The sequence below is a fragment of the Pogona vitticeps genome, chromosome 4 (assembly GCF_051106095.1).
Source record: "Pogona vitticeps strain Pit_001003342236 chromosome 4, PviZW2.1, whole genome shotgun sequence".
Classification (NCBI taxonomy): domain Eukaryota; kingdom Metazoa; phylum Chordata; class Lepidosauria; order Squamata; family Agamidae; genus Pogona; species Pogona vitticeps.
The window spans coordinates 219723883-219742223 of NC_135786.1; the positions used below are offsets into that span (position 1 = coordinate 219723883).

The window sequence follows — 18341 nt, forward strand, 5'->3', positions numbered from 1 at the left end:
TGTTAAAAATTCCGAACTGCCTCCGACTCTCCTTCCCACGCAAACTCAGGGGTCGCCTCCAGCAGAAGACGAACCTAATCACAAACTTTAAAAAATGGAAGCACACTGTTGAATACTATTCTACATGTTGGCACCTTAGTCCATATAAATAAACTCTATAGAAATGGCTACAGTTTTATACTTAGTGGGAATGTTCTACAGGGCAATGTTCCAACCACAATTAAACATCCTGATCACTTCCAAATGGCATTTCCTTGCCCTTTCTCACCATTAATGAATGAACAGTCAGAAACTGTTAAACAATCATTTCAAGCAGAACTAATGTGTCTGCAATCCTTGTACAATTCATATTTTTATGGGTGGGGGGGCAAATAATGGGTAGAGGACCTCACTTGCTCTGACAATCCTACTTAGGCATAGTCCTAACTAGACAAGATGAATGAGGGCCATCCAAAGTCAGCTCAGGGATGTTGACCATATCATGGCCAAGTCTATTTTGACATGGTAGCTGTGAGTATGGGATAAGAGGGTTCACATTTGGATAAATGAGCTTCTCCACTCTTCCCTACCCACTTTTTTTGGCTGTTCTCCTGGCTGATCTCAATCACCATAGCAGTATCTCTGGGAACAGACAACGCAAGGGCAGTTGCAGCAGCTCAAGTACCTTCTTCCCATTTTAGAAATACTACACCCAGTATATCTGAGTTTAAATTGCACTGGTAAGCATATACATTTCTTTTTCTTCCTTCTTTAAAACTGCAGTCTTACCAGTGTGACACTTAAATTCATGACTCTTCCAAGTTGATCAACATAATAAACGTTATCTTGGTACCAGGAATCAAGATGCAAGTAGTTGTACATTCCAAAGGCACGCATGTGGTCCAAAGTGTATTGATCATCTCGAAGTTTAACTTCTGCTACAGCTGGATGGGAAAAGAAAAGGAAAAGGAAAATATGCTAAATGTAGCCACTTCAAGCTGAGTGTTATTTAAACATAAATGTTATAAATATGATATTTAACAGACAATCGCTTTTGGGACCTATGTTCAGAATAATAAATGTCAAGATTAGTTTTCTTTTAAATTTGTGACCTCCCAGATCTAGAATTTCATTTCAAGTATTTAGAAAACACACAAACATATTCAATCCGGTGAGTCAAAACACAAGAAATTTTAGACTGCCACCTGCTGTCTCTGGCTTAAATTGTACTTATGGAAAAGGTACATTTTTAGAAGTTTTAAACCTTTTTAGAGAAGTCTCCAGCAATTGTTCTTAAAAAAATCACAGTTTCAAACAAACAACATGTATTTGTTAGACAAATGCAAAATTCCATACTAAAAATCAGCCTCAAATATTCTGGAAATATTTATTTTCGCTTTCATGTCAGTTGTAGACAAAAAACACAAAGATTAATAGACTTATGGGACCCAAGCCTTCCTTCCCACAGTTATTACCCTGCTGCAGAGGCAGTACTGTAAGTATCTCTGCACCAGTTATTGCCACATCAGCAGAACTACTTTTTTGTTGTTGGATGGAGAACAAACCACCAGACTCTATGACACATTACCTTCCTAAGGCACTCTCAGTTGACTGGCCACATTAATGGGGAATCTTGGGTGTGTGCATTTTTGGTCCTGGACCATTCACTGTACACTGGGACGCACTAATGTACAAAACCTCTCTGGCCATACTTTTTCCAGCACAGAGCACATGATATCTCTGAAGACTAGTATTTGCCTTGCAGTGACACCCTGTGGCTCAAACTTGTAACAGCTTATATAGAGAACAAAGTAGCAACTCAGTTATCAGGGCTCAAATTTGGGTTGTTGTTTCTACACCAGTGGCTCAGTTCATCCTATTTAAACTACATCCCTCCTATTTGAACAGGACTTACCCATATTTTTCTGTGTATAAGATGCCCCATGTATAAGACACCCCCACTTTTCTAACCCCAAATTAAGAAATCTAAGTGGGGCTTAGCAAGTGTAGGGGGGAAGGGATCAAAGCATTGCAGGATCGCTTTGATCTCTGCTTTCTCCCTTCATGCTAAGCCCCACAGGGCTTAGCAAAAGGAAGGAGAAAGGGATTAAAGCAATCCTGCCACTGCATGATTGTTTTGATCCCTTTTCCCTTTATACAGACACGGGATTGCATTGATTCTTTCCCCCTTCCTTTTGCTAAGCCCCATGGGACTTACCAAGTGGAGAGGAAAGGAAGAATCAAAGCCCTGCAGGATCACTTTGATCCCTGCTTTCCCCTCCACTTGTGTTTTTTCTCTCCTCAGCTTACTTCCGTGTATAAGATGACCCTCACTTTTTAGTCTAAAGATTTTAGACAAAAGTATAGTCTTATACAGTACATGGAAAAATACGGTATCTCCATGTATGAATATTTACTATGAGTAGATGCTTAAAAATAATGGAAAAAAATAATATCTAAGGATGCCCTTATGTTTGCTTTAGACTTTAGAACACTGTGGACCTTTCCACTGGGGCTAGCACTAAGGATGTGCACCTGAATTTGGAAATATTCTGAGTCCATCAAATAATGTCTTATTGTGTAGTAATGCTGGAGTAAAATCAGATACAGTGGGGTCTCGACTTACGAACGACCCGACTTGCAAACAATTCAAGTTACGAACCTGCCCTATAGGGAAAGTAAGGACTCGACATGCGAACTTCCCTCGAGTTACGAACAGGGAAAAAAGTCCCCCCTCCCTCCCCTTAGAGGCTTCTGGAGGGGGGGAAAGGGTCAGAAACTTAAAAATAAATACTGTACTGTTAAATAAAGTCACTTACCAGGCCTTGGTAGCCCCCAAACCACAGGAAAAAGAGCAGGAAAGAGCTAAAAGCCGACACCCAGAAAGAGCCTGGCAGCCATTTTGTGGTTTTCCCCGCTCCTCTCCCCGCCTAACAGCTGATCGGCTGGCTCTGAGCAGGCTTCCGGAGGCTTGCTCAGCACCTAAAAAGCCTGCCTGAGTGCCTTTGTGCTGAAAAAATCAGCACAACATGCTTTAAAACATTATTTAAAATTGGCTTCGTTTTTTTAAAAAAAGAGTTCTAAAGTGCTGCCTTTAGTGTTCCCTGCCTTCCCTGAACCTAAGGGGAAAAAGGAAAGAAAATATCCCCCTCTAGTGGCAGAAGGCAGAATAGCAGCTTCCCATTAGTTTCTATGGACAGAAAAGAGCAAATACGGATTAAATGGTTTTCAATGCATTCCTATGGGAAATGCAGATTCGACTTGAGAACTTTTCGACTTGAGAACCACCTTCCAATACGGATTAAGTTCTTAAGTCGAGACCCCACTGTACTGATTTTCTTTGGGTAGAATGTCCAGGCAGTAGGAAACATGGGGTGTGGTAGAAGTAGTAGGGAAGGCTGCAGAAATGTTGCCTGCACCCACTGCAACAGATTCTACTGAGAAGGGTGGGTGAGGCGGAAAATAGCACACAACTGCTATTATGATTCTTCCCCCATAACCAATCTGTCACCTACCTGTCTTGTTCAGTACTGACATTATGAAAGAGTACCAGGCTGCAGCAGAGGATGTGTGTCTGCCAAGGAGGTGGCAGAGAAGCCTCTGGTTCAAGGTGGGACAGATATGACTGAATTTCAAACATGTCCCTGTGTCATCTTTGTGCAATCCAGGCAGGGTAAGGGGGCAAAAAAGATGGTGAAGAAGCACTTTATTTTCCAAAGAGCCCATGTACCAGAGAAGGACAAGGACAAGGGCATTCATTCAGACTGACACTGTCACCTTGGGCAGCAGTAGTGCAGCTGCTTTTGCAGTTGGGAAAGAGATTTACAAACAGCAGCAGACATTGCTTTCCATATCTATACCATGCAGCTCCATATTTAAGGAAAGATTTACCCCCAGCCCCCATCCCTTGATGATTTCTGCTATGCAAAGTAGCATTGTAGTTGATGGGAACTCTCCTGCAAGTACATACACATCTGATATGGGGAAAGAGACTGAAGAGATTCAGTTGGACACAATTTCAGAAGTACATGACATTGATATCACCCCTGCCCCTTCATATGCACATGCCCCATCAGCAGCCAGAACTAGTAGGGACAAGTTAACAATCCGTTAAGAACACGCGGCCAAAAACTAGAGTTCCCAATAAGTCAATAATCTGAGCGCATCTTCAACAGTGTGCAACAGATGCTTGCATGGCTGAGGGCATGTACTGCAGAAAGGTGTTCAAGTGTGGGCAGGACTTGGGTGACCTCTCCACAGTAGAATGCTCAGCTCCCTGAAAACTCAGCACAGACTATTGCTGCTGGCAAATGAAGTAAGTACTGTGAGACCAAGTAGATTTCTTATTATGAAGGATAAGAGTCATCAGAGGGCAGAGGTTCAGCCACCAGCGCAGGGAAGCAAGGAAGGAGATGGGCAAATAGCAAGAGGTTGGAGGCAGCAAATGGCAGACCCACATCTCAAAAATAAGTTCCAGACTATCCTGAAGGTGCTTGGAAGGCATAGGAAAAATCATTCTGCAAATATAAAAATGCCACAGTTACTTAAGGGAAATGATAGCCCTGGATGACCATCCGTTCTCTCTGGTGGAAAATACTGGTTTCTGTAGGTATATGGTAGAATTGGAACCCTATTAGTAATTTCTGTCTTGAACAACCCTTAGTCACAAAGGGGTACTGGATTTACATTGGGGTGTTAGACAACTGGTACATCAGCAGTTGGCCAGGGCACAGACAAGTATGCTAGACAAGTGACATCTGAAGCAGCCAGGATGCAAAACATGCCTACTTCTCCCTGATAAGACACTGGTGGGAGATGCAGGAATAGGGTAACACGCAAGGGCAGGATACAGGTGGGCCCTGTTGAATGTGGTTGTGATCGCTCACAGGATTCAAGAGGGTCTGAGGGACAGGCTGCAGGAGTGGTGTCTAGTTACAGAAAGGCAGTTTGTCACAGACAATACGACAAACATGGCAACAGCACTGAAGGCTGGGAAAATGAAATGGGTGTGGTGCATGGAAGACACATATATACCTAATATAATTGAGTGGCCCAGAAAGGTAGCAGAGCATTTTCACCACAATGTCTGGGGCAGTGAGCTGTTGCAGCAGATGCAAGAAAAAAAATTAATTACCATTGCACCTACTTAGGCATCCTTCAATCTCGAAAGACTATGGTATCGTGCTCTGAATAGAGGTCCTGGAACAGCGTCTAGTGTGGCTGAGAAGGCCAACTTGAGAGCGACAATCCCTTCCACACTGAAGACAAAGCTTACCTGGCATGATAGAGAGCATAAAGAGGGAACAGTTTAGTTGGATGGGAGGTTACATAGGAGAACTACATGATGCTAGTTGACCAGTTAAGTTCAGTGATATAACAAGTTAACATTTTTACACAATATGATCTGTTTTTATCTATGAAGAACTGTAAGGAAACAGTTCTTCATTAGGTAAACAGTTCTCATTTGCTGAGTCTTTAAATGATGCTGTTAAGGCGGTACACTCAATATGCCAGCAAGTTTGGAAAACTCAGCAGTGGCCAGAGGATTGGAAAAGATCAGTCTACATCCCAATCCCAAAGAAGGGCAGTGCCAAAGAATGCTCCAACTACCGTACAATTGCACTCATTTCACACGCTAGCAAGGTTATGCTCAAAATCCTACAAGGTAGGCTTCAGCAGTATGTGGACCGAGAACTCCCAGAAGTACAAGCTGGATTTTGAAGGGGCAGAGGAACTCGAGATCAAATTGCTAAAATGCCCTGAATTATGGAGAAAGCCAGAGAGTTCCAGAAAAACATCTACTTCTGCTTCATTGACTAAGCAAAAGCCTTTGACTGTATGGACCACAAGAAACTATGGCAAGTACTTAAAGAAATGGGAATGCCTGACCACATATCTACCTCCTGAGAAATCTATATGTAGGACAGGAAGCAACAGTTAGAACTGGATATGGAACAACTAATTGGTTCAAAATTGGGAAAGGAATATGACAAGGCTGTATATTGTCCCCCTGCTTATTTAACTTATATGCAGAAAACACCATGTGAAAGGCCGGACTGGATGAATCCCAAGCCAGAGTTAAGATTGCTGGAAGAAATATCAACAGCCTCAGATATGCAGATGATGCCACTCTGATAGCAGAAAGTGAGGAGGAATTAAAGAACCTCTTAATGAGGGTGAAAGAGGAGAGTACAAAAAATGGTCTGAGGCTAAACATTTAAAAAAAAACCCTAAGATCATGGCCACTGGTCCTAACACCTCCTGGGAAATAGAAGGAGACGATAAGGAGGCCGTGACAGATTCTACTTTCTTGGGCTCCCTGATCACTGCAGATGGTGACAGCAGACACAAAATTAAAAGACTCCTGCTTCTTAGGAGGAAAGTGATGACAAACCTCGACAGCATCTTAAAAAGCAGAGCCATCACCTTGCCAACAAAGATCCATATAGCCAAAGCTATGGTTTTTCCAGTAGCGATGTATGGAAGTGAGAGCTGGACCACAAAGAAGGCTGACCGCCGAAGAATTGATGCTTTTGAAATGTGGTGCTGGAGGAGACTCTTGAGAGTCCCCTGGACTGCAAAGAGAACAAACCTATCCATTCTAAAGGAAATCAACCCTGAGTGCTCACTGGAAGGAAAGATCCTGAAGCTGAGGCTCCAGTACTTTGGCCATCTGATGAGAAGAGAAAACTCCCTGGAAAAGACTCTGATGTTGGGAAAGTGTGAAGCCAGGAGGAGAAGGGGACAACAGAGGATGAGATGGATGGACAGTGTCACCAAAGCTTACCAACATGAATTTGACCCAACTCTGGGAGGAAGACAGGAGGGCCTGGCGTGCTCTGGTCCATGGGATCATGAAGAGTATGAGGCGACTTAACAACTTTTGAGACAGGAAGTGCCACCTGGGATAACCTTACAAATAAGAGGTAGTCTACCAAAGAAGACTTGAAGCCAATGCGCTCTGCAGATTCTTGACTGAACCATTTTATTTATTGAAGAATTAGAGGAAAGTTTTATTTTAATTTTAAGGCCGTACTCAATTTCCTCACACACACTGCCCCAAGAGAAACAAGCCACGTTGAACACAACACTTGGCAGCTGGTGACAGGAAATAATTGTACTTCTAATCAGGTAAACATTCAAAAATCTGACTTTCTACTTCTCTGTAACATCTGTTCTTTTTCCTGGAAATACACAGCAGCACAACAGTTCTGAGAGACTGGGGGGGGGGGGGTGTCTTCTAGAATGTACAAGAATGTGACCCAGATATCCTATAATTTCTTAACAAGAGACTTGTTTGTTTGGGCCTACAACTCCCCAGGCGTTCTGCTCCTGCCACCCAAAAACATCACCTTTATCTTTAGAACAGTTTCCATAACCTGGGTGGGTTGTATTCATTCCCCCTGCCTTGATTTCACCGTCCTATGAATGCAATTAACAGCAAAGCAAAGTGTTTCTAATTTAAACGGGGGCGGGGGCGGGAAACACCAGCCAATCAACCAAGCAAGACATACTTTTTAAAAGGAATTATATCTGGGTATTGAGCAGCTCTTATTTCCAGGTTTTGTCCAAATCCATAGAGTGACAACGGGGCGAGGGGGGGAGAAACCTTCCCCTTCCCCGTACTTACGCGACTCCAGCTGCACTTGGTAAGAGGCCAGGGGCTCCAGGGACAACTTGTACCCCTCAAACTTGGGGTCCAAAAGCAGCCGCTTGACGCGGAGGGAGCAGTTGGCCGCTGCCTCCATGCCTCGACCCGGGAAGAGGCCGGAGAACGACAGCCTCGTCGCTGAAAAGGGGAACCTTTCTCTCGCGGACCTTTCGAGGCCCGGACCAACTCCCCAGCCGAGGACTCTGCCAGAAGAGAGCCGCCGCCGCCGCTGCCCCGGCTTCCGTAACCGCTAAGGGTTCTGGGTATGGTAGTGTCGCTTGGCACGCTGGGAATTGTAGTTGCCTGGAGGTCTCGGCGCTTGTTTCATTGCAGCGAGTGGTCCACAGGAGCGAGGGCGGCTGAGCTGAAGGAGTTCCGTCTTTGGCCACAACGCGCCGACACAGGACTCGCTGAAAAAGCAGATAATACTAGGGAAAGTTGAGAGCAGCCGGGAAAGAAGGAGTGAAATATGTGAAAGAAATATGTGAAGGGTTGACTCAGTAGAGGAAGCCGACGGATCCTCATCGGGTGGAGTCCCTGTCAAAGAGGCAAAGTGGGGAATCGAACTCCCTACCATTCCCAAACCACTGAGCTACTGTAGGGTTGCCACGAGTTTGGAGAGTCATCATCCCTTCCACACTGAAGCCCAATAACAGTCTGTCCCCTGGCCAAGAGACTTCGGGATTTTCATAAAACCATATAATTTTGAAACTTGGTGCACAGCCCAAAGAAGATGGGTTATCACTGAAAGCTCGCTGGGGATTTTTGTTTTTGTTCTATTTCTTTAGTGGTCCAGTAGAGGTGCCACCGGTTATATCGTTTTGGCTTTTTCCTGGAATCAGAATGAGGCTGCAGTCCTACATGCATGTTTATCTAGAAACAGTTTCCACTGAGTTCACTGGCACCGTCAGCACAGTCAATGCACTTAGCTTACTTACATTATTCAGTGCAAATCAATATGGGGTTAGTTTATGTTTTGATAAACCTTGTTAGGTGCTAAATATCTAACAACCTGGGATTAAACCCTATTAAACAGTGAGATTTACTTGGGGCACAAGCTATCAAGACGACAAGCCGAGCAGTACAGAAATTACACACCAGGATGCACAGATACTGCATGTAAACATATTTTGCTATTTAACAAGGCTAAAAACTTTGAACAAAGTATTTTATGTCAATGCAAGCTTTCAACATCGGCTTCTTTAGACTATGAAGTACAAAGATGTGACTGGTGTGTACATACATATATCCCTCACAGTATTTATAAATGCTATTTAGCTCAACCTCCAGATTTCAACTTCCATTAGCCCTAACAGTGGTGAGGGATGATGGGAACTGCAGTCCATCAACATTTGGAGTCAAGGTGGGCAGAACTGCCCTTTTTTTAAGACTACAACTCCCAGAATTCCCCCAGGCGGCATACCATGGTAAATTCTGGGAATTGAAGTCCCAAAGCACAAACCTGCACGTTCCTACTTGAAATTAAACTCACTGACGTCAGCTGGCTTTACTTCTAGATTTCCAGCTGGAATCACGCTGTTGCAATTGTGCCTTATCTACGGGCAGGAGCTCAATTATCCCGGATGAAGAATAGAATTGTGGGAGGTGTAGTTTTACTTCCTCCCTCCCCCCCCCCGGAATCCGGCTAGAAGCCCCAGAACGGCTGGAGAACGTGGCATTCGGAGAGCCGCACCTCCATAAAGCAGGAGATCTGCCCCTTAAGGACTACGTTTCCCAGATACCTCCGCGAGAGGCAAGGCCGGGCGTTGCTTTTTATGTTGGCTAAAAGGCTTGGTCGCCCGGGGAGGCTGCGTGGGTGTCGCGAGTTCGAGGCTCGTTTTGGGTTGGTGTGACTTCGGAGGAGAAGACAGGGAGGCATCCAGTGCCTGGCGGACAGGTATTTTAATATATTGGTGTCGGGTGGTGTGGATGAGAAAGGAAAACATGTCACCTCGTGCACGTTGTGGTCTCTGCCTCGGTCCGCCGGATCCGAAGGGGGTTTGCCTCTGTTTCTCTCTCGTCTTTGCGATCCCCTATTTCCAGTTCACTGCACTGGTGGAAAAATTCTCTTTAAAAAAATAGAGAAATAAAATTTCAGAGCATTTTAAATTCCCCTTGCTGGGAAGCGTTTGAAAATCCAATGTCATGCTCATGCAACTGAAAACATCCGCAAGTTTTTTTTTAAAAAGGGGGGGGCGCTAATCGGGGATTCACACGTTACGCAGTGGCCGCGATCGGGTTTTTGTGTATGGCGATCTTTTCCTTCAGGGCATGCACCAAGGAGTACAGAAAGAAGGCAGGTCTTTTCCAGCAGATTCGCCCTTTAGCAGAGTTTCCTCGGTTCATCCAGGGCGGGACTGACTTTCGTGGGGAAGCTGCCTTTGAACCGGCTCGTTTTTTTGTGGCTCGCACAAAGGGGAAGCAACAGAAACGGGTCTCGAAGGGCTCGTGTTGGGGGCTGCACGGTGGATGTGCGAAACCAAAGGAGCGCCGAGGAGGGCAAGGGGATGTTGTGGCTGGGATGCATCCTCTGTCAGCCCTGGCAAGCAAGCAAGCAAGCATCGTTGAGGAGGGAGGAGAGGGCTGCAAAAGACTAATAGCAACTTTTTGGAGAGCCACCATGTTCCCCATCTCTGGTAGGGTAGAAGTGGGGGAAGGTGTGAAGTCGGCAGACCGACTCTAGCCTTCTCCCTCTCCAGAATCCAGTACAAAGTGACACAAGATACCCCTCTCCCCTGAATCTTGTAAAGCAGTCTTGGGCCTCCAGATGTTCTTGGACTACAACTCCCAGAAGCCTTCACCACCACCTCTGCTGGCCAGGATTTCTGGGAGTTGAAGTCCAAGAAGAACATCTGGAGGCCCAAGTTTGGGGCCCACTGTTGTAAAGGATGAGTAGGGAACCTTGGACCTGGCAGAAGTAACTCAGCACTTTTCCCTCCAGGGTTCACACCTTTTTTTCTTTTTCTTTTTTAGTTCAACCCTTTAGCTGAAATTCAGTAGTAAGTTACAATTAGAGTGGGGATTTCTGTAACGCTATGCACAACAGCCTTTGGAAAACACTCAGACACTTCAGCAGGAGGAAGTTAGAAACAAAAATGCAGCAGCTAGACTGCTCACTGGGGTTGGACCCTGGCTGCCTGACCATTTCTGGGCCCACTTCAAAGGTTTTAACCTTTCAAGCCCTAAATGGCTTGGGCCAAAGCCTTCTCAAGGACTGTGTCTCCTTTATAGGCCTGCCCAGGTGTTAAGATCATTGAGGCCTTTCTCTCATCTGACCACCCTCGCAGGTGGATTTGGTGAGAACAAAGGAGAGGATTTTCTCTCTGGCTGCTCTAAGACTCTGGAACTCCCTCCCACTGGAGACCAGGTTGACTCCATCTTTGCTGTCCTTCCGCAAGCAGCTAAAGACCTTTCTCTTCAGTCAGGCTTTCCATAGTGATAAGAGACAATGAATGGAATGGTTTATATCTTATTGTTTCTAAATCTGATTATATTACTGCTTTTGCCTAACATGTTTAATACAATGATATTGATTCTTCTTTAATATTTGAATAATTTACTGTTTTTTGCTTTTAATGTTGTGTTTTTAATTATGTAAGCCACCACCCTCCTTGTTCACTCGCCTCTATAGCTACCACAGCTACAGCTATTTATCTGGGGGTGGGTTTAGGGCAGTGATGATGAACCTATAGCACACGTTCCACAGCTGTCATGCAGAGCCCTTCTGGCACACAAGCCATAGGTCGCTACTCCCCCTGCCCCCCGCTGCATAGCCAAACTTCATGAGGTAGCTGCAGCCGGGATTCCCCCTTCTGCTGCCACTTCCGGGTCTGAATCAGTGGCGGCAGCATGCCACCTGCTGTGTCCCCCCCCCATTTTGGGCACACAAGTCCAAAAAGGTTTGCCACCACTGGTTTAGGGCCTCCAGCCTCATCTGCCCCAGGTGTTTCCTTAAAGGCCAACAACCCTTCTGCTGTTGCTGAGGGGACCTACCCACACTGGCACTTAGCTCCTTCCCCCAGCTGGTTGTAACTGGCTGATATGTCACCCCGTCCAAGTGGGCAGTCCCCTCAGCCGGGTCGTTCAGCCATGGTCTCTTAGCATCCTTCATCCATTGGAGCCACTGTAGGGTTGTGTGGTCAGTGACTAACAAGAAGGGTGCTCCTAATAAGTAATACTGAAGAGACTCTGCAGCCCACTTGATGGCTAGAGCCTCTTGCTCAATTGCAGCATGCTTCTGCTCCCGGGGTGATAATTTCCAGCTGAGAAATAGAACAGGGTGCTCCCCATCCTCATAATGCTAGGCCAAAATAGCCCCGAGCCCTCTTTCCAAGGCATCCGTAAGTAAAATGAAAGGTTGAGAGAAATCAGGGGCCTACTGGATAGGAGCTGCACAAAGTCTCTGTTTGAATTCTTCAAAAGCCCGCTGCTCCCGGTTTCCCCATTGGACCAGCTTACGGGCTCTTTTGCGGGTGAGGTCCGTGGTCAGGAGGACACCTTTGTAACTTTATCCCCCACGGGTCGAATTTCTCCTCTGCCTACCACAAAGCCTAGATATGGCATCTGTGCTTGCGCCAACTTACATTTCCATGGGTTCACTGTCAGCCCAGCTTAACTCCTCCAATACTGCCTTCAAATGACCCAAATGTTCTTCCCAGGACTGGCTAAAGATAATTATATCATCTATGTATGTGGCCGCAAAGTCTTGCACCAGGGACACCTGATCAATTAAGTCACTGGAAGGTGGTCACTGCCCCGTGTAAATCAAAGGGCATGTATATGAACTGGTATAGCCCTATTGGGGTGGTGAAAGCTATCTTTTACTTGTCTGCATCCCGGAGGGGTATCTGCCAATATGCCTTGGTGAGATTGAGAGAGAAAAGACAAGTGGCCCTCCCCAACCTCTCTATCAGCTCATCCACCTGGGGCATGGGGTAGGCATCAAATTTTGACATCATGTTTACTTGCTGGAAATCCACACAGAACTGGATGCTGGCATCGGGCTTAGGAACAAGGACCGGGTGGCTACGCCAAGGGGTGTTGGAGGGCTCGATTACTCCCATATCCAACATGGAGTTAACCTCGTCTATAATTACTTGTCTTAGATATTGTGGCCAAGTCCGAGCAGCTGAGCACACCATCACCCCTGGGTCAGTCTCAGTATGGTGTTCCACCAAGTTGGTATGTCCTGGCCTGTGAGATAGAACATTGGTGAACTCTTGTTCGAGGGCTCTTAACTGTTGCTGCTTCTGAGGACTTAATACCTCTGCCAAGTCCCACCTGTCCTCCAGTGAAGCGGAAAATGTTTTAGTCCCAGTTCAGGGTCAATGGAACAGACAGTAAATCTGAAAAAAGTGATAAATAATGGAAGGGGATGAGTTGACATGAGATGGCTTGAATCAAAGAAAGCCAGACCCTGTTGTTTGCAAAGCCTGAGCTCAGTAGTTCAGGTATCTGCTGAGGAGTCAGAGGTTGGGAGTTAGATTCCCCACTGCCTCTTTGTGAGTAGAGACAGCCTGTGTGGCCTTGGGCAAACTGCACAGCCCCAGATCACCCCAGAAGAAGGGTATGGTAAACCACTTCTGAGTACTTTCTACTTGGAAAACCCTGAAAGTGTTGTCATAACTCAGAACTGACTTGACAGCAGGTTGTTGTTGTTAGTAGCAAACTCAATTAAGCCAAAAGTTGGCGATCCGGAGTAGTTCTTGCATAAGGATACTGAGGGAAAGATTCATTGACATTTTCAGTGTAGTAGATAAGGTTTGCTCAGTACAGCGTGAACTGCACTTTGCTAATAAATGTTGTAGAAAGGATTACTCCAAGAGCACCAACTATCTCCTTGATTTATTCTGTTTCTCTCAGTCAGGGGTAGATGATATTGTTCTCCAAATGTTTTTACATCATAATTCCCTTAATCCCTTACCACTGGGTTATGCCAGCTAGGACTGATAGAAGTCGAAGGCCCAGAATATCTGGAGCACAGTTGCTCTGCCCCTGCTGTAAGTCACCTTTCCACATTCTGACGTCCTCCAGATATTGGACTACATTTCCAGTCATCCCCACTTGGCATGACCAAAGGGGATGATTGAAGTTGTGGCATAGGTCATCTAGACACAGGATGCTTAAGCAAGTGGTCTCAATTGCATTGAAAGTTGGTGTTAATTTTATCTTCTGAGTCACATTTTCCGAAATGTTGAAACCATTTTTAAGATAGAAACCATGGATTTTCTTCTGTTTACAGCAGTGGTGCAGAGGTCACGGGTCCTTACTGAACCTTTGGAGGCAAAATTGTGGGAGTTCTTTTTAAAAATGTAAGTTTCTGGTCTTCATGATTAGCAAATGGAAATCAACTGTACCTTTCTTGACTCACATCTCCTCCCACCCTCTTTTCACCATTTACAATGTGGCATTTATTGATCTAATTTGAAATTACTAATTCCTGTATTACAATGGCAAGAGAGACTGTAGCCTCAGTGTTTACATTCATCCTCCAGTTGTTGCCCAAAGCTTGATGCCAAATGGAAGACCATATGGAATATTGTGAGAACTCGATAGATAATTTTCCTAATGTTGAAATGTGGGGAAGAAGGATTCACTTTTATAGCATGATATGAATAGATAAAACGTAGTTGCAATAAAATGCATGAATCGCTTATGACCTCACTGCTTTGCCCTAGAAGAATTGTTGCTTATGGTCCTTGAATCAATAACAGACATTGTTGTCTTGCCACTATGATGTCTGCGTTAGAACAAAAAAGAGCCAGTGAACAAAGCTTTGGAAAATCTCCAAATGAGCCCACGTGGCTTATGATCTGCTAAATCGGACCGTGCCCAACCACCTTTTCATTGATTGCCAGTCCTTCTTGTTTATTTAATTTTGCAATTCTAAATAATAAGAGAAACTGGGAAGTTTCTCAGCCCTCTGGAAAATGGCTCAGATATTTCAGGCTTGGGTGGTCAAATGAAGATGGAGCTTGGGAATTTCTTCTGTTTTAAAATGGTTAATCTCAGAATTCCCCCAGAACCCACCAATCAGTATTGTTATCAAGGAAGGAGTCTGGGAGCTGTAGTTTCTTTCTTTCTTTTTAAAGAAAAAAATCTTAAACTTTGGGATGTTCTGTTACTGTATATGATAATAAGATCCATCTGTGTCCTTCTTCTTTTTAAATAGACCAGTTGTTCTTGGACTTGGGAGGAAAAAAAATGAACAAAGATGCACAAATGAGAGCCACTATTAACCAAAAGCTAATTGAAACAGGAGAACGAGAACGGTAGGTTGGTTTTCATTCCCATTGCAGCTTCAGGGATATATCAAGGCTGTATGGCCCTTTAGAGACTGTTGCATTCCACTTCTCAATCTGCCTATGCCAGCTCAGTCTGTTGGTGCCATTGTAGCGAGAGAGCAGTAGCAGTGGTGCTACCCCTATTAACATTTCCAGATTTCATTTTCCGATTTCTCCTTGCTGTTCGTTCCTGTGAATTCCACACTCCAGGGTTGTTGTTAGGATGGGGCGGGAAGGAAAAAAGGTACCGTATTTTTCGCACCATAAGACACACTTTCCCCCCACAAAACGGGGGTGGAAAGTCTGTGCGTCTTATGGAGCGAAGAAAACAGATTATATTTTCCTGTTTTCTTCTCCTAAAAAATTGGTGCGTCTTATGGAAAGGTGCGTCTTATGGAGCGAAAAATACGGTACATATGCCACATTGAGCTCATTGGAGGAAAGTGGGATAGAAATGTAACAGGTAAATTATTGATCATTTCCGTAGTTCTGCCGGAGTTTTGGAAAACAGAAAAGAATACTAGGTCCTGTTTCAACTTTCCGGGGCAGGCTGTGTTAATTGATGGGTTTTTCCTTCCTCTCCTTTGTATGCCACAGCTCTAATCCTGCATCTCTTTACAGCCTCAAAGAACTCCTCCGAGCCAAATTAATTGAATGTGGGTGGAAAGACCAGTTGAAAGCACACTGTAAAGGTAATTCTCAGCTGATCTCATTCTCAGCTGCACTAGCAAAGTGTGGTATTCAATCCAGGGCTTGTGGGGAATAAATAGCTGGATATTTGTATTTTTGTAAAATACTGCCAGGGGACAAATTGATTGTGTGTTTTACTGTCCACACTCCCAGTACTAATGATTGTTCATTAAATGTATGTTGCTTATTAAGTTTGACATGTTTTTCAACCAGATGTGTTGCTTTAGTAATTTTAAGTCATGCAGTCCAAATAGGTTCCAGAGGATTTGGGGGGGGGCAGGGCACATCCCTTGAAGAGCTACTTCAGCCCCATTTTTACTTTTAGTCAAAAGGCCTTTAGTCAAAATACCTCTGTAGAGTGAGTGACTTTGCCACATTCCCTCTCTCTAAACTGTAAACCCGTCAGAATAGCTTTCCATAATCCCAGAGGGTGGGAGGGAATTTTTATGTGTGTGCTACATAGTCCTGTAATTGCAATGTGCTGCAATACAGTAGCCTGTTTTGTATATGGGAGAAAGGAACTTGTGGCCTTCTAGCTATTGGTAGTCTCCCAACACTTGTCAGCCCTGACTATGGGCCATGCTGGGCCGGGACTGGTTGGGAGATATGGAGGCCTCAGAGTCATTTGTCCCAACCTTGTGGAGCTATACGATTCTGAATAGGCTTATTAATGTTCAGTTCATTCTGACCATTTAAACACTGAGTGGGACTGTCTTGGTTTTGCTTAGATGTCATCAAAGAGAAGGGACTAGAGCATGTCACTGTTGATGACTTGGTGGCAGAAATCACCCCGAAAGGCAGAGGTAAGACAAGTAACATTGCTTTCATTCATGTACTTAAAGCATTGAATTGAATTGAATTTATTTATTGCGGTCGGGTGACCAGCTCATAAAACATATTTGTGGCTAAAATATACAAAATGCGGTTTAAAAATGTACAACTAGTTAATAAAACATATTATATGTTTAAAATATACAAAATGCAATTTAAAAAGTGTGCAACAGATAATTGTGTACTGGTTGTAAAATATGGGGGGAATCAAATACAGCATATTTATAGCTATCCTTTGATCCTTTGGATCGTCTAGGGCAGAGGTCCCCAGTCCGTGGCCCGGTGCTGATCCATGGCCTGAGCTGGACTGGGCCGCAGAGACAGACCTCCTCCCCACCCCTGCATGCACTCCCCCTGCACAGCCCATTTGCTCCTGCGCGCATGTGCCTATGCCCACCTGAGCACTCCCCCACCCCTTCGCACATGCGCACAAGTACCCCCTGAGCACTGCACTGCCCTTTGTGCATGCACACAAGTGTGCACGCACCTGCGCAAGTAGGCGAGTGCTCATGCGCACAAGCACACGGGGGTGCCCCGCCTTCCCCAGCCGGTCCGCGGGGCTAAAAAGGTTGGGGGCCGCTAGTCTAGGGCATTCATCTGTTTTTATATTTTGATAATACATTTATATTGTGCCAGAACTTGGAAAAGTTACCCTTTTAGATTAATATTCTCAGAAATTATGAAAAAGACTAACTTTTCCAAATTCTGAGCCCAGGTATCATGGCCTATCAGGAATTCTGGGAGATGTAGTAGGAAAAAAAACTACAGATTTGCACACCTCTGAATATGTTTTTATATCTAAAAGGATGCACATGGTTTGATTACTATAAGCTTCAGTTTAGAAAAGTTCATTTATAGACTGTTTTTTGGTTGGTTGGGGGATCGTGGGCAGAATAGTCCAAGTAGGTAATTTCTCTAAGCTGTGCTATAACTGCCTACTTCTAGTGCTCTTAAAAGTGCCTTTCTTTGTCAGGTAAGCATAAGTGAAGCAGTGTCTGGATTCAAAAGGATGCAATCCAGAATCGATTATTTATCAACAAGTTTCATTGTTATTCACTAAATAATCCAATTATATGTTTGTGTGTATACACAGACACATAAAATGTGTGTGTGTTGCATTGGAATTAGAACCCATGGGTATCACTTCTCACATGTTATTCCCATCCTGCCACCCCTTGCCTTTTTATATTTCAGCCTTGGTACCTGACAGTGTGAAGAAAGAACTTCTACAAAGAATAAGAACATTTCTTGCCCAGCACGCCAGCCTTTGATTCTGCTATTTGAGTTGTACCATGTTGTGTTAAGTGAATAATGCCAGAAACTGGAAGACATATTTCCATGCTTTTGGGTGAAAGTTCACTTTTTTTAACGTTTAGTTACTGGACGTGTACCTTGTTACATTGACTTCTTAATGTTGGTATTTTAATAAAAAAAGAAGAGGAAGAAGAAGAACCGAACGACCTATGGGTGTGCATTGGAAACAGTATTCCTTGCCATTAAAAGGATGTTGCATGGTTTAATGTGATTGGTGTGTGTTAGTATGTTTTTCTTTGGTCTAAAATGACATTTTAGGTATTTCACGGTGTACCAGGAGAAAGTGTAATACAAGAACATACACTAGATAAAGTATTTGGTCTTAACTGCAGGATATGACAGCAGTAGTAGGAGACTCTTGGCTTGGAAAATCATTTCAGAAGTCAAATCTCACTGCCTCTGCTACTCCTGGTTTATAGTTTTAAAGCCTTAAAAAAGGACAAGAAAGAAAAGTGGGGGCAAAACAAGAAAAAAGGTTATGTGTGGCTTATTGTTTCCCTGTTTTTTATTGTGATTTAGTTGTGAACCATGAAAAAGTAATCAAATTAAGTTTGCAATTCTGTTTCCTTCTGTTCAATACAATGTTTTTATTG

The 18341-nt window shown here is 44.3% G+C and overlaps 2 protein-coding genes across 5 annotated transcripts in view; one reads left to right on the forward strand and one right to left on the reverse strand.

Annotated features, from left to right (window-relative positions):
- The window catches only part of NUDCD1 (NudC domain containing 1), a 60499-nt gene extending 52650 nt beyond the window's left edge, over positions 1-7849 (reverse strand). The window contains exons 1-2 of one of the 2 annotated variants that reach the window (XM_072999260.2): positions 7610-7849; positions 769-923 (exon numbers count right to left, since the gene is read on the reverse strand). In XM_072999260.2, coding sequence (XP_072855361.2) covers positions 769-923; positions 7610-7727 — 273 coding nt within the window. In that variant the 5' untranslated portion in view covers positions 7728-7849. The remainder of the gene's footprint in view (positions 1-768; positions 924-7609) is intronic. The other variant, XM_020783470.3, reaches the window with a different exon arrangement.
- Positions 7850-9250: 1401 nt separating this feature from the next.
- ENY2 (ENY2 transcription and export complex 2 subunit) lies at positions 9251-17959 on the forward strand. 3 transcript variants are annotated; one of them, XM_020783384.3, is made up of 6 exons: positions 9251-9527; positions 13872-13941; positions 14802-14901; positions 15535-15605; positions 16332-16406; positions 17629-17959. In XM_020783384.3, exons 3-6 carry the CDS (start codon positions 14834-14836, stop codon positions 17703-17705), a joined length of 291 nt encoding a protein of 96 aa, XP_020639043.1. In that variant the 5' UTR covers positions 9251-9527; positions 13872-13941; positions 14802-14833; the 3' UTR covers positions 17706-17959. The 3 variants fall into 3 exon arrangements, with proteins under 3 accessions (XP_020639043.1, XP_020639044.1, XP_078249812.1); XM_020783385.3 differs by having other exon boundaries at positions 9297-9527; positions 13875-13941; XM_078393686.1 differs by lacking the exon at positions 13872-13941 and having other exon boundaries at positions 9323-9527.
- The last annotated feature ends 382 nt before the right edge of the window (positions 17960-18341 follow it).